Source organism: Podarcis muralis, chromosome 12 (genome assembly GCF_964188315.1).
Source record: "Podarcis muralis chromosome 12, rPodMur119.hap1.1, whole genome shotgun sequence".
NCBI classification, from domain to species: domain Eukaryota; kingdom Metazoa; phylum Chordata; class Lepidosauria; order Squamata; family Lacertidae; genus Podarcis; species Podarcis muralis.
In genome coordinates, this window is record NC_135666.1 from 14,505,512 (window position 1) to 14,522,156 (window position 16,645).

The 16,645-nt window shown below is 42.6% G+C and overlaps 1 protein-coding gene across 2 annotated transcripts in view; it reads right to left on the minus strand.

Moving 5' to 3' along the window:
- Positions 1–16,645, minus strand: part of PTPRN2 (protein tyrosine phosphatase receptor type N2) — a 647,226-nt gene that overhangs the window by 403,950 nt on the left and 226,631 nt on the right. For both annotated transcript variants that reach the window (XM_028749792.2, XM_028749791.2), the window contains exon 11: positions 2,286–2,365. In XM_028749792.2, the coding sequence (XP_028605625.2) occupies positions 2,286–2,365 (80 nt within the window). The remainder of the gene's footprint in view (positions 1–2,285; positions 2,366–16,645) is intronic.

Here is a 16,645-nt window from a genome sequence, read left to right on the forward strand (position 1 = left end):
TTGCTACATCTAACCTGGATGGGGTTGGGGTAGGGAGGTGATGACTTTAGGCAGAAGCGGATTTAGGAGAGTGTGACCAGTCACACTGGTTGCAGAGCCTTGGGGGTGCCACAAGGGCACTGGAACTACGATGTGGAATGGAAGTCGAGACGCAGGGGGTGCCAAATTCTAGCATCGCACAGGGCACCACTGAAATTTGAGACCCCCAAGGTCTGCTTAGGGTTGCATGGCTACACTGGCAGAGCCAATCCATCACTCCCATGGGTCACACACACAGCACAAACCTTGCTGCCACCCTGCCCCTTCTCAGCCTCACCCAGGTAGCCTGTGGTGACATTACTGTCAACAAGGCAGCTCCAAGTATCTGCCCAACCATACTGGTGGAGGCAGAGTTAAACCCACTCAAACCCAATTAATTTCTGGAGGAAGTTAAGTGCATGCTTAAACTCTGCAACTGAAATTAAGAGAAATGGACAGCACTGCGTCTTCACTGTGTTGTGCTTCATATTCCTAAGCAACATTGTTCTGTAAGTTGGTAAGGGTACATGGAGCTTTTGTTAGGAGACAGACACACGTACAGTGGAGGTTGATAAAGGGTACACGCACAGCTGTCTAATGCACTTGAGTACTATCATACACATTGACTTCACTGGCAGCTGGGGGTCAGAGTGTTGGCGATATCATCCCAGCAACAGTGACACTGCTGCTCATAGCAAAAGAGATAGGGCAGGCGGCAACTACTACTTGCCACTGCCTTTGCCCTCCACACCCTGCTAGGATTGCCTCCCGCCGTGTGCCAATAGACTATGCTTACAAATGCACAAATCTACAGGTTAACTTAGGGACGCGGGTGGCGCTGTGGGTTAAACCACAGAGCCTAGGGCTTGCTGATCAGAAGGTCAGTGGTTCGAATCCCTGCGACGGGGTGATCTCCCGTTGCTTTGTCCCTGCTCCTGCCAACCTAGCAGTTTGAAAGCACACAGTGCAAGTAGATAAATAGGTACCACTTCAGCGGGAAGGTAAACAGCGTTTCTGTGCGCTGCTCTGGTTCACCAGAAGCGGCTTAGTCATGCTGGCCACATGACCCAGAAGCTGTACGCCAGCTCCCTCGGCCAATAAAGCGAGATGAGCGCCGCAACCCCAGAGTCGGTCAGGACTGGACCTAATGGTCAGGGGTCCCTTTACCCTTTACCTTTTACAGGTTAACTTAATACCACACTGTATTACCTCCTAGGTTACTTGTGGAACAGTTGAGCGCCAAGATATTCAATCTACTGTACATACATTCAATCCACGGTACTTTTCATGGCATAGTATTTTTGCCATAGGAAGCTCCCATGAGATTATATAAGCGACAATTTCAAACCAGTTTGATCATTTGTTCTTACTCATTAAAAGCGCATTTGAGTTACCCCGGGCAAAGTTACAGCACAGAGCTTGCCCAGACACCAAAGTAAACCAGGTAACCACTTGGGGGTGCCTGTCTCAGCTCTGATAATGTCTTGGGGAGAGAGGTTATTCTGGGGAAGGAACATTAAACGGGGAGATGAGAAAATAATACCCAGGTCAGCTCTTAATCTTTTAATGTGACATTGTTAAGCTGGTCAGCACAGGACAAGGTACAGGGAGAAGGTGAGGAAGCAGCAAACTTTTAATTCACCTAGGGCAGCAACAAACCTTGGGCCTCCGAGTGGAATTCTAGGCACGATTTCAGGTCAGCAAAACAATTTACAATCAAGGCTAGACTCCAAAATGACTATAATCAAATCCGCACTGCACTGCCATGGCTCTTTTGGAGGAGGACGTTCGTTGTTGATCTGCAATGCTTACCATCTCTGGGTCATGGGAATTGTCAAATTAACTTGACAGCACAAATACGTTTATAGCCAATTCCGAAGTCCAGAAATAAAGGCTTAATTGTAGTCATACTTCTTTTGTGCTGTACAGCTACACTAGCTGGAACCTGCTGATGTCAAATATTCATTTAAGAACTGTACGTTTTCTCTCTTTCAAACACAACACTGTGGGCTTTCTTTCAATATAAAAATCCAGGCCTCATTCTCTGCTCAGTTCGGTTCTTTTACAAATAAGGAAGTGTCAGGCAGTTTTAATTGAGTTGGAGATGCTACACTTAAGTTTTCCATTTAGGCTACCACCCCTTCAAATGTCTGTTTCATTAAATGTCAATCTTCTAGTGATAAGGACCCTTCTTGTTGTCTGAGACTGTCTTTCTAAATTCAATGGTGGGTGGAGAAAAGGGTGCATTTGACAATAAGGATTCTTACCTGCTGCTTTGGCAACATCGGCTGTGGTGATATTGAAGACATTTGAGTGCACTTTGAAGGTCACAGCTGGCCCCAGCATGCTACAAAACAGGATGTGAAACAAGAGGTTCGTAACTAAGGAACATAACATACAATATATATTCGAGGATAATTTATCATCTCCAGTGTGTTTTATTAGGCTCAGCTAGACGTTTATAATCTCAGTATCAAAGTAAGGTGCATATTGATTTAGTTATGAATGAAAAACTCAACCAAACGTTTTGTAAAAAAAGTAAAATGAAAGTACCAAGAGCGCACTGCTTTCATTATTCCAATAATTTTCAATAGCCATTCATCATTCATCATTCCCAAACCTGAAGATTTATTGCTACCTGGGTGGGCAAGGTCTAGAGAATGTGGATTTTTTATTTTATTTTTTTAAACAGGATGTGACTGTCACTTTCTTCCCTTCTGTAATATCCATGTATATGACATGGCAGGGCAGTTCTTTTTTATCTTATGATGGCCCCCATCCAATCTTAATGTCCACTTTCAGAATATTAGGGGCTCATGCAAATCTTTCTCCCCTTCTCCAGTTCCTTCTTTTCTTCCCTCCCTCCCTCCCTCCTTCCTTCCTTCCTTCCTTCCTTCCTTCCTTCCTTCCTTCCTCCCTCCCTCCCTTCCCTTCCCTTCCCTTCCCTTCCCTTCCCTTCACTAAACATTTGGAGCTTTTCAATATTCCATAAGTACCTGGTCATAGGTTATTGTTTGGAATTGGGGGGGGGGGGTTAGGGTTAGGGTTCTGCACACACAGGAAGTCTGCAGAGTTTGCAGAAATATCTTGCTTTCAGATAGCTCCATTTCACATCCAAACTGATAGGCATAGGGGCACTGAAGTTTGATTTTAGAGGAGTAATGATACAAGTGATGTGCATGTTCTTCTTATATAATTCACTGCATTAATGAAAAACATGTTAAATTACTGCAAAATAAGCTACAGGATCATTCACAAATAAGCAGTTTCAGGACTGAAGCCTGAGTCAAAACCCACAATTAGGTCACGCTTCCTTATGTCCAGACCACCTGGCATTATGTTAAGTAGCAGCTGATTTTTCAACTAGGGTCTGGCACTAAAGACCGCATTAGGAACTTATGATGACTCCGAGCCAGAGGTCTATGCCTCATTTACACATTTTAGCTACAGCTAATACTTTTTCTGCATCATTTGCACCAACATAGTGGTTAGGAAGGCACAGCTAGTCAGTGTCTTCTTATCATTCTCTAGAATTGAAAACAGAAGAATCAAGACGTACTTGCCTATTGAAATGTTATAGATCTAGTAAGCAGCAAGACACCTCAAATAGTAAAATCAAGTCAGCACCCCGTAAGTTAAAACATACACTCAATATAAAGGGACATGTTTCTACATTAAACATTTGAATTGTTTATCATCCAATGACAAGAAGTTCTTTATGAAAACAATTAGCGGGCAACAAATTCATGTGGAGCCATCAGTTTAACTCAGGGGTGGGCAACCTAAGGCATGTGGACCAGATGCGGCCTAACTGCTTTCTAAATCCAGCCCGCAGACGGTCCAGGAATCAGTGTGTTTTTACATGAGTAGAATGTGTCCTTTTATTTAAAATGCGTCTCTGGGTTATTTTTTGTGGGGCCTGTCTGGTGTTTTTACATGAGTAGAATGTGTGCTTTTATTTAAAATGCATCTCTGGGTTATTTGTGGGGCATAGGAATTCGTTCATTTCCCCCCTTCCCCAAAATATAGTCCAGCCCACCACATGGTCTGAGGGATGGTGGACTGACCCATGGCTGAAAAAGGTTGCTGATCCCTGGTTTAACTAATAAAAGTTTATCCCATAATGTCCCCAGTTATTCTAGTTTCAAAGGTATCTCCTAAAATTTCGGGTGACAAACATAAACTAATTTAGCAACCCTTTCCAGGGAGCACACCTGGTACAATATTAAAGACAGTATACAGGAGAATCCATAGGTACATTGGCATTAGTATAGTAGATGACAATATTCCTTGAACCATCTTCTTGCAAAACTCTTCCGTTTCAGCCCACCACATGTCAAAGATATAATGTATTTTATGATATAATGTATTTGGGGAATATTTGTGCCTTGACTAATCATCAGTTTCAAAATCCATCCAATTCTTGAGAACTGGATGTTAGAATTCTGTAACAAGATTGTTTCTTGTATAGACAGACAATTCCTTATCTGGAAAAGGGGAATTTAAATTGTGAAACTTGTTGGCGTAGCTCCTTAAGCAAGGAGGTAGTAGGTGAAATCTTACTGTAGTAATTGTCCCATGTGGACAGTAAGGTATTAATAACATTTTGACACTTTAGAAAAAGCTGCCTTTTCTTCTTTATTATCCAGAGGATGGAACACAGAAGAAGGTTTGTTCAATATTTTTAATTGCTGGATCTCCTTTATCTTTTTATATCCAGACAAATTTAGCAGCACGGTAGCAACGTAGTAATTTGGGAATTCCACATCTTCCTTTAGAACATGAGGCTATGTACACATTACTGACTTAAAACACACCTAGGTTATTCTTTTCCTCAATTCAGACTGAAGCTGGTTTGGGGGGGAAATGTAGCAAAATGCAGTATTTCATTTAACAAAAACCTACAGGATAGGTGTGAATTGTAGCTAACATTGTGTGAAACTGTTAAACGTTTGTGGTGGAAAAGGAAATATTTTTGGTCCATTTCTTCTCATACCATGTTATCAACACTTATAACTTTGGTGCCACTATAGCTAGTAAAGGTATCGAAGAAATAGAAATATACACCAGTTTGATAGGTCATTCATTTGCGGTGCTATCCTGGACTCTGCTACCACTAACACACATAAAAAGGGAGAGAAGAAGCAAACCTCGCTTCCTGAAAAAAAATGTTCATTTGGAGTCATTAAATATATCTTCCTAGAATGAGGAGAAGAAAGAACTCCTGGAAACAAAATGGCTTAAAAGGTAGATATTTGGTCTGATCTAGCAAGACTGTTCTTACATTCTTATGGGAATAGATCCCATAGCAATTTGTATAAACGCAAAGTTTTTTTCACTAGAGACCATATCAGCAGTGAAATCTATACCTGTCCCATTAAGTGCAGACCTCCTTCACATGAATTCTGCACATCAGTTTTCATTATCATAACCTGTCCATACTTTTATTCTGTATTGGATATGTTGGAAACTGACTGAGTAGAAAAGTAGCAGCTCATAAAAACCATTTCCCCCCTGTTTTTTGTTTTTTTAAAGCAGCTAATAGAGCCTCAAACTCTTATTGAATAAACATTTCAATAAGAATGTGTGTGCACTAGGGAAAATTGGACTTTTCATTATGTGCAAGAGAAATATAATACCACAAAATAAAAAAGTAATAAATGATAACAACAACGAATATTGATCGCGTTGACTTTGGGAGGGATTCTGCCACTTTGGTATTCTGTACAATGCCTTGCCTACTGTTGGTGGTATTGGTAAATACATGCCAAGCGGCAAGATTTATTTGTTTTGTTTACATCCCACATTTCAGTCAAGGAACTCAGAATGGCAACTTGAGCCTCACAACAAACCTCTGAGTAAAGTCAAGCAAATACAGCGATATGTCCATTTGGGGAACTCAATAGCAGAGTGAGGTTTTCAGCCTACATTTCCCATAGTCAAGATCAGCACACTATTTTGTTGTTGTTGTTGTTTAGTCGTTTAGTCGTGTCCGACTCTTCGTGACCCCATGGACCAGAGAATGCCAGGCACTCCTGTCTTCCACTGTCTCCCGCAGTTTGGTCAAACTCATGCTGGTAGCTTCGAAAACACTATCCAACCATCTCGTCCTCTGTCGTCCCCTTCTCCTTGTGCCCTCCATCTTTCCCAACATCAGGGTCTTTTCCAGGGAGTCTTCTCTTCTCAAGAGGTGGCCAAAGTATTGGAGCCTCAGCTTCAGGATCTGTCCTTCCAGTGAGCACTCAGGGCTGATTTCCTTCAGAATGGATAGGTTTGATCTTCTTGCAGTCCATGAGACTCTCAAGAGTCTCCTCCAGCACCATAATTCAAAAGCATCAATTCTTTGGCGATCAGCCTTCTTTATGGTCCAGCTCTCACTTAAATACATCACTACTGGGAAAACCATAGCTTTAACTATACTGACCTTTGTTGGCAAGGTGATGTCTCTGCTTTACTTTATGCTATTTGTGGGACTAGCAGCATTTGATTGACGCATATAAGAAGGTGTAGCCAGCAGGGAAAAAAGAAAAAACCAGTAAATAAAGATGCAGAAGAACCTTCCCCCTCCCAAGACTTACTGAGAAAGATTTTGATGCCAGCATCAGTGACATATGAGATATTGCTCTTTCACTCAGTTCACCACACCTCCTTGAAGCTTGGCTAATATTAACCACAATTGTTTTGACACCACTCTTAAATACTAATTCCCACTGAAGGGCGTAATGGTGTTTATGACCTGATGCATTTCATTGCAAACAAACTGTTCTCACATATCACCCATGATCTGGCTGGTGAGTAAAGAACATTGCCTCCTTTGGGGCAGATTACATCACACACAAATTCAACAAACTGTGCAAGATGAAAAAGAGGTCATAAACATAAAAACACCAGAGCCCAGCTGGCCAAATGAATCAAAACGCCTGAGAAGCATGGCACTGCTGCGAATCTTCGGTGACTAGAAAAGGATCTTAATCATAGAATTGAGAATTAGATCACACCGTCAGTTGCATTCATGCACATTTTCAATAAAGCATTTTGGTTATCCTGGATTTACATCCATTTAACAACGCAATTGTATATAAAGGTGATTGCGCAGATTGAGGATAGTAAGACAGCAACCCTAATCCTATTCAAAACAGTGTTTGCTTGATCAAACAAATTACTTGAAATGTACAGACTAATTACCCCCTAAGTCGGTGGAATTTCTGCTGTTTTTTTGTTTTTTTTTTTAATTCAGTAGTGCTACTTTCATATCAGCTATGTACTGGATTTAAACAAAAACCATCAGCCTCTGAACAACGTCGCAGACGGTTACCATCATTTATGGTGGGTTCCAGCCAATTTGCCAAGGATGACTTGATTCCATGTTAATGATATTATGTTCCTCTCCCCGTTTTTCACCCTTGCCACACACGATGAACAATTTTTTATCTTCAGAATTATTATTATTGCTCTAATTCCAAGCATATGATTTCACATCAATGAATTTTCAAACTGAAAGCCAGAAAGAGAGAGATGCAACATTATCAATACAGCAGTTCCTGCATCACTTTCAGTTGCGGGCTACAATTACTTTTATAAATGAGGCCATTTAAATTCTTATAGATTGTGGACTGAACTCCATATGACCACACTTCTTTCCCTCGTAGGTACGGTACTTATTAGGGAAACATAAAAGGAAGATCACAGGGAAGTGAAGTTACAGTCTGCCATACCCCCTAGTGGAAAAGTATTTGAGAAGCAAGTGCTGCTGGTGGCATAGGAAGCAACAAAGCATGGAGCTGACGGCAGAAGGAAACAGTTTTGTGGCTCTGAAAGCATGCCTAAGAAGTTCGAAACTATATGTACAGGAGGACAGGGTTCCTGTGCCTTTCAGAGTTGTATAGAAAGCATTTCCTCTTCCCTGAAACATACCCTTATTCTACATAACTGTTAGATACTGGCATTTGTCCTCCTTTGCAGCTGGTCACACTATTCACAATGTGCTAAAGCACTGAGGTACAGTGATCAGATCAATGTACTTCTGGCTAAGGCCAGTCTCCTGTCGGTCCTGAGGATTAAGTCCCTAAGAAACATGGGACAAAACAATGCACTTTGATAATTATTTATTTCTGGAACACTAAGCGACGGAGCTTGAACAATTTAAGTGGTATACATTTAGGAAAACACACCAAAATAATTTGGTCTATGATGTGTTTTGGCTTTTGGGTGTGATGCTGTTGAATGAGTGCGATGTTGCATTTTTACTTTGAGAGCTATCCACAGGCCACATTTTGGCAGCACCAATACATCTGTGCCAACATTGGGCATGATCCGCTTGATGCTTTCTGCATGGCAAAAGGGGGCTGCTGGCTCACACTCCCCAAACAAGCACAGCTGGGAGGTGGCAGGAGAGGAAGGTTTGCGGAAGGGAGATCCTGTATACAGAACAGAGCACACAGGAAAGGGAAATAAGGATGCAATGACTGACGGAAGGATAACCTTATATTTTTAACTTAAAATGAATCGCAAGAGCAGACGGTAGTTTAGAATATGGTGGGTGTCTAGGAGCACACAGCAGATAACAAAGGAGTCAAAATTAGATCATTACGACGAGATTATGGCTATCATAATAATTAATTTTACCAAATTCAGAAAATGGGATGAGTACCCAGACAGACCCTAATTTGGACTTGCACTTTAATTGGCTTGTATCCAGGTCACCAACACACAATGTTCCTTCCCTTCCTTACCCCAGTCCCTTCTTCCAAATTAACACGATGACAGGTCAGGGGTGGCAGCAAGTTCTTCCTCTGTTCCTCACCCCTTCCCTCATTCGTTTCCCCCCCATCTTTCCAGTGCCCACAGTGCCATGGTAGTCCATTCTAGGTGCAGGAAATCCTGCAGAAACATGTTCTCCAGGTCTGCTTGCAGCTAGGACACTACTAGATTCTAGCATTCTAGATGCTAGAAGAATAGCAGGGAGCAGAGGGTGAGAAAAGGAGAAGAGCCTACTGCCATATAAATTCCCCCCACCAAGTATTACAAGAAGTGAGTGGAAATCAAGGTGGAAGAAGAAGAAATTCCTCATCACACCTACAGGCTTGATTTTGCCTTGTGGAGGTTTCCATAAATAATTTTAAATGAGAACATATGGAAATAGATAACGTCAATACAGAGGCCATAAAGAATGCCTGGGGTTTAAAATTGTGCACTGTGGAACGTGTCTTTCAGTGAGGTTGAATTCTTTCACTAATACCTGCTCCCATTCTTAAAGGTAAAGGGACCCCTGACCATTAGGTCCAGTCATGGCCGACTCTGGGGTTGCGGCTCTCATCTCGCTTTATTGGCCGAGGGAGCCGGCGTACGGCTTCTGGGTCATGTGGTCAGCATTTTGGCGTCCAGAGGGCCAGATAAGTCCAAATATGGCGCCCGGCAGGTTTCCTCTGCGCACACAGCTGCTGCCGATCTCAGCAATGTCCTCTGCCTTTCTCTGGACGCTTTGCAGAGCTCTACACAGCGGTGAAATACTGCTGCAGTGTGGGGAGCATAAATCAGGCTGGCACGTAGACTTCTCTTATCTCAAAACGCTTTTATTAGGGTAGCATAGCATCGTAAATCTCCCGGCGACCGAGCCGACATCTTCCCTCTGACTCCGAGCGGAAGAGAAGAACACACGCAGAGAAACCACTCCCATACGTGTGGACGTAACCACGCCTCATGATGCAAGGCGTCACACAGAACCTCTTAACCCTGTAGGTTCTGATTCTTCCACAAGCATAACTAAGCCGCTTCTGGCGAACCAGAGCAGCGAACGGAAGCGCCATTTACCTTCCCGCCGGAGCAGTACCTATTTATCTACTTGCACTTTGATGTGCTTTCAAACTGCTAGGTTGGCAGGAGCAGGGACCGAGCAACGGGAGCTCACCCCGTCGCGGGGATTCGAACCGCCGACCTTCTGATTGGCAAGTCCTAGGCTCTGTGGTTTAACCCACAGCGCCACCCGCGTCCCTCCGCTCCCATTCTTACCCCCAGGTTAATCTTGAAAGCCTGCTCAGGCTGTACTTGGTCCTCTAAATGAAATGAGGAAGAAAGTGGACCTCAGACAAATCTTGAACTATCACAAGGTACCATGTTGCTCATATAAATGGGGGATCTCCTGCTTTAATTCATGCATACTGGGGGGGGGGGGCGCCTTAATTCTACACAAAGGCTCATGAGGTCTGAACTGGCAATGGCTGACTAGAAATGAAATCTTGACGTGATATAGGATAGCTCGAAGAAGATGCTGCAGCAAGTGGGCGATTTTGTTGGAGGGGGATTTCCAGCCGGTGGCAGAGGACAGAGTGACTCCAGGAGACATAGGTGTAAAAACCCAAACTAAAACGAAGACTTTATTACTAAGCAAATAAACACAAACTCTGGTGGATGTTATTCCTGCAGGCAGGCAACAAAACTCAGCTTTTTTCCTTTATAGCAACGGTCACCTGCAGCCAATTAATCCCAGAAACTTCTTAAAGGTATACACACGTTTCTGTGCCGAATGTCCTCTAACACCCCCTCTCATTCAAACAGAAACAATAGTATTTTAAACAGAACAGAACATATTTACATATCACACACAGCAACTCCCAACTTTGCTACCAGTCGTGCATGTTTTTCAAAGGTTAACGCTTTTGTAAATACATCCGCCACATTTTGTGTACTTTCACAATACTTCAGCATTATCTGGTTCTGTTTTACATTTTCAGCTACATTTTGATATTTAATTTCCAAATGCTTTGATTTGTTTCTAAACTGGTCAGATCCAGACAAGGTTATTACGGCTTGATTATCTTCCATAATTTGAACGGGATAATCACACTGTACGTTTATATCCTTGAGGATCTGAACATAAAATTTTATTTCATTACATAACTCCGACAATGCACAGTATTCGGCCTCTGTTGATGATGTGGCCACGATACTTTGTTTTTTGGATTTCCAACCTATTAAAGAATCTCCAAATTGAAATACCATTCCAGAAATTGATTTTTTATCAGGCAGGTTGGCCCAATCGCTGTCAACGTAACACTGCAATTTTGTGGACCCTGAAGATGGTAATCTTAAACAATAATCAAGTGTTTGCTTTAGATACCGGAAAATACGTTTTAAACCTTTCCAGGCGTTTTCTGTAGGACAGCTTACTAGTCTGCTTAGTATTCCAACTGCATAACTCAAATCTGGTCTGCTCCACAATGAAATGTATAATAAACTTCCAATTATTGAATGGTACATTTCAGGATTTACAGGTTCTGTGCATTCTCCTTCATTTTTGAAAAAACCTATTTCCATTGGGGTTTTTACTCCCTTGCAGTTTTGCATATTGTTTCTTTCAAGTAACTCCATTATTTTGTCTTTTTGACTCAACAAAAAACTTCCATCGTTTGTTCTTTGAATTTCTAAACCGAGATAATTTTTTACTGGACCCAAATCTCTTACTTTAAATACCTTTCTTAGTTGTTCTGCAAATTTTTCCACTTGTTTGTCACTTTTTGTAGAGTAAAGCAAATCATCAACATAACACAAACACAATTCTTGTTTATCACCCTTTCCTTTAGTGTACAAGCAGTTATCAGCTAAGCTTCTTTTAAAACCAAGATTTTTTAAAGCATTATCAAGACACTCGTTCCAATTTCTAGCTGACTGTTTGAGCCCATAAATTGCTTTGTTCAGCCTATATACAGAATTCTGTTCTCCTGCCTCAAAACCTGGCGCTTGATTCATAAAAATTTCTTCTTGCAGATTTGCGTTAAGATAAGCTGTTTCAATATCAAAATGGTTTACCTTAAACCCACGTTGTGCTGCAAGAGCTAGCAATAAGCGTACACTTTCACTCCTTGCAGTAGGAGAAAAGGTTTCATCAAAGCTTTCACCTTTTCTTTGAGTAAAGCCTTGTGCTACCAGTCTGGCTTTGTACTTAACATCACCATCTGCCAAATGTTTTATTTTATACACCCATCTACAGCCCACTGCCTTTTTTCCTTCTGGCAATGGCTCAATGGTAAAGACATTGTGTTCTGCTAAAGATTTCATTTCTGCTTTCATTGCATTTTTCCACCTTACTATTTCCTGGTGTGGTAACTTTAAAACTTCCTCATAATCACGAGGTTCCTTTTTCACATCAACAGTTTTAGCTTCTTGTATAGTAAACCTTTCTGGAGGTACCCCCTTATTGCTTCTTTGTGACCTTCTAACTTGAACACTCTCCCCCTCTGAACTATCTTCCCCTTCTGATTCACCCTGCTCAGGAGAAATTGGTTCAGCTTTAGGAGATTGTGTACTGGGATCCTCATCCCCTGAATCCTCATCACTGTCACTTTCAGAACTTTCTTTAATTTGTGGCTTTTCTTCCTCAGATTTCACAAATTTATCTGTATCATCAGAAGATAACACAACTTCTGAATTTCCATGTAAACGTATCCAACCATCTTGCTCACAAAACTCTGCATGTCTTGATATTACAACTCTGCCACGCCCTAGTGCAAAACGATACCCCTTTGACCAAGTTTGATAGCCAACAAACCTAAGTTTCTTTGCCTTGGGCTCTCCTTTCCTTCTCTGTCCTTTTGGGATGTGAACCCAAGCCCAGCAACCAAAAGTTTTAACATGGTCCAAAAAGGGTTTTTTTCCATAAAGCAAAAAATGAGGGGTGTTGTTTATGGTAGAATGAAACAATCTGTTCTGTATGTAGTTAGCACACAGAATTCCTTCTCCCCAATACTTCCTGGATAGGCCAGAATCACATAGCATTGAATCTAGCATTGTTTGTAAAGATCTTATCTTGCGTTCTGCAACTGAATTTTCTTCAGGCGAAAAAGGACACGATTTACGGTGACAAATACCACGCTTTTTCAACCAAACTTGGAGGGCTTCAGACATGAACTCGCCTCCACGGTCACTTTGCAACTGGGTAACTTTGTAGGGAAACTGCCTTTCTATATAGTTGATCCAATTCTTAATCAGTTGACCAGTTTCACTTTTGTGTTTTAACAAATATACCCAAGTATACCGGCTATAATCATCCACAAGAACCAAAAAAAACTTTGCTCCTCCTTCAGACTCTGCAAATGGCCCACAAAGGTCTGAATGTACTAAAGCAAATGGCCTCTTGCTAATTCTAGTACTTTCAGGATAAGACCCTCGCTTACTTTTAGACTCCTTGCAGGTATTGCAGTCTAGAAAAACTGGACATTTTTTCATTTTAATTCCCTTGCTTAATTCTGGCATTTTTGCAATACTGCGGAAATTGGCATGCCCCAAACGACGATGCCACAGATGCTGGCACTCATCATGCAAGGCTCTATTACAGGCTTTAACACATGCCCCGGACTCACTTACTAGCTGGTCTTTCAAAACAAACAAACCATTTTGTAGTGACGCTGTAACCACTTTTCCAGCTTTCTCTATTCTACAGCCTGAACCAGAAAAGGTTACTTTAAATCCCTGCTTAACAAGACTTGTTACTGAAAGCAAATTATTTTCTAAACTTGGTACACATAAAACATTGGTAAACTTGGTACTTAAACAGTTGATATTCACACTACCCTTTCCAGCTGACTCATGCACTGTTCCATCAGCTAGTACTACATTTACAGATTTACAAGGCTGCTTTTCTACAAGGGTTTGTGCAGACTTAACAAAAATGTTTGTCGCTGCTGAGTCTAAAATCCAGTCTTGTCCAACGTCGTGACTGGTGCCTCGAACTGCTGCAGAAACATACTGGATTCGATTCTTCCTGTCTCCTCGCTTCCCAGCAAACGCAGGCCGCCCTTGTCTTGTATTTTCTCCCACAGACACAGTGCACTGTCGTACTAAATGCTTGGTTGACCCACAACGATAGCATCTTCTAACTGTGAACGCTGCTTCCTCTCTGTGGTCTACAACCTCTTTAGGTTGCCGCTCCTCATCAGTTGCATATCTTTTACTGGACTGCCTGCCATTTCTGGAGTTACGGTGAGGGTTTGTGGCCTTCCTCTCATGGCATCTTTCCTCCTCATCAAGCAAACGCCCAGTTAAGAAATGCATTGTTAATTGGCTTTCTGGGATTGCTTCCAGAGTCATCACTAAATTGTCCCATGACTCAGGAAGTGAAGACAGCACAATATAAACTTTTCTCTGTTCAGAAAAATGTTCCCCAAGTTCATTTAACTGTGAAAATAAATCACGCATTCTTTGAAGATGTGTTGAAACACATTCACCCTCACTTAGTCTGGCTCGGTACAGAGCTCTCGTTAGAGTAATTTTGCTGCCAGCAGTGTCTCTAATATGTATTGCTCTCAGTGCTTGCCAAATCTCACTTGCTGTTTCAAGGTCTCGCACATGAGATAACTGAGACTTCTCTAAACTCAAAATTAAATTGGCATAGAATAGAATAGAATAGAATAGAATAGATTCTTTATTGTCATTACACAAGTGCAACATTGCACAAGTGCAACGAAATTGGATGCCATCCCTTAAAAACAACAAAAGCAAAACAACAACAACAACAACCAAACAAACCACATTCCAGCCACACCCACACCAACACCCATCAAACTCCCAGGTCACACTATCGAGTTACAGCATTCAAAAAGGCCACAGCTCTTGGATAGAAACTGTTTTTCAGTCTATTTGTCCTTGACTTGATGTTTCTATATCTCCTGCCAGAAGGCAGTAGTGCAAACAGACTGTGTCCCGGGTGAGATGAATCCTGCAGGATGTTGTTTGCTTTCCTAAGACAACGGGAACCGTACAGTTCTTCCAAAGATGGGAGAGGATGACCAATAATCCTTTGGGCTGTGGTTATGACCTTCTGGAGCACCTTCCTCTCCCTAGCTGTACAACTGGAGAACCAAGCACAAATACAGTATGTAAGAATGCTCTCTATGGAGCCTCGGTAGAAGGACACCAGCAGTCTCTCACTCAGATTGTTCTTCTTCAAAAGTCTGAGGAAATAAATTCTCTGCTGGGCCTTCTTCACCAGAGCAGTGGTATTTGCGCTCCAAGTCATGCCCTGATCGATAGTTACTCCCAAAAACCTGAATTCCGCCACCCTCTCCACCCGTTCCCCGTTGATATACAAGGGCTGAATGTCCGCCTTTTTTTTCCTGTAATCCACCACCAATTCCTTGGTCTTAGCCGTATTAAGAGCCAGATTGTTCTCTCCACACCAAACACAGAGCTGCTCCACCTCGTCCCGATAGGCGGACTCATCCCCTCCTGAAATGAGCCCTACCACCGTAGTGTCATCAGCAAACTTGATGATTTTGTTGCTGGAATAGATGGCTGTACAGTCATACGTATAGAGAGCATAGAGCAGGGGACTCAACACACAACCCTGTGGTGAGCCGGTGTTAAGGCTAAGGGCTGTGGACATATGTGACCCTACTCTAACCCTCTGAGAACGTTCTGACAAAAAATCCAAAACCCAGAGACAGGTGGAGTTGGAGAGTCCAATCGCCTCTAGCTTTGACACCAGTCTATGGGGGAGGATAGTGTTAAAAGCAGAGCTAAAATCCACAAACAGCAGCCTCACATAACTCCCCGGCTGCTCCAGATGGGACAGAGCAGCATGGAGAGTGGTGGTGATAGCGTCTTCTGTGGATCTATTTGCCCTGTATGCAAACTGGTAGTTGTCAAAAGTTGATGGAAGACAGGAAATAATGTGACGGCGCACCAGTTTCTCAAAACACTTCATGATGATTGGAGTCAGTGCAACTGGTCTGTAGTCATTCAAACTACTGATTGTGGATTTTTTAGGCAGAGGGACAATAGTTGACGACTTCAGGCAGGGTGGGACAATAGACTGGTGTAAGGACTTATTGAAGATCTTAGTAAAGACCCTCGCCAGCTGATCCGCACAGCCCTTCAACACCTTTCCAGTGATGCCATCAGGTCCAGCCGCCTTCCTCGGATTCGCCATCCTCAATACCTGTCTCACCTCATGCTCCTCTACCGTGAATGAGGGGCCCCTATGGGCTGGTGGCTGTAATACCGGCGTCTCAGGTGGCTCCCTCTCGAAGCGAGCAAAGAAGAGGTTAAGCTCCTCCGCCAGCAAAGGGTCACCGTCGACAGCACCAAGGTTAGGTTTGTAGTTGGTAATATGCTGAATCCCCTGCCACATCTGTCTTGTGTTGTTGCTCCTTAAATTATCCTCAATCCTCAGCCTATAATCCAATTTTGCCCGTCGAATACCCCTCTTCAAGTTTGCTCTTGCCACACTGTAAAGCTGCACCTCGCCTGACCTGAAAGCCCTGTTCCTTTCCCGCAACAGGCACTGGACCTCTCTATTCATCCAGGGTTTCTGATTGGGGTAAAACCGGATGGATTTATTTACTGTGACAGTGTCTGTGCAGTGATTGATATAGCACAGAGCTGCCGCCGTGTGTTCCTCCAGGTCTGTACGATCGAAAATATCCCAATTGGTTCTCTCAAAACAGTCCTGCAGCTGGTGAATAGCACCTTCAGGCCAGATTTTAACAGATTTTAATATTGTGGGAGCCCGTTTCCTGAGTGGGATATATGCTGGTACCAGGAACAGAGACATATGGTCGGACTGGCCCAAGTGTGGCAGCTGTCCTCCAGCCTTTGGTCTGCTTCATCTACTTCTTCATCCTCCTCTTTTACA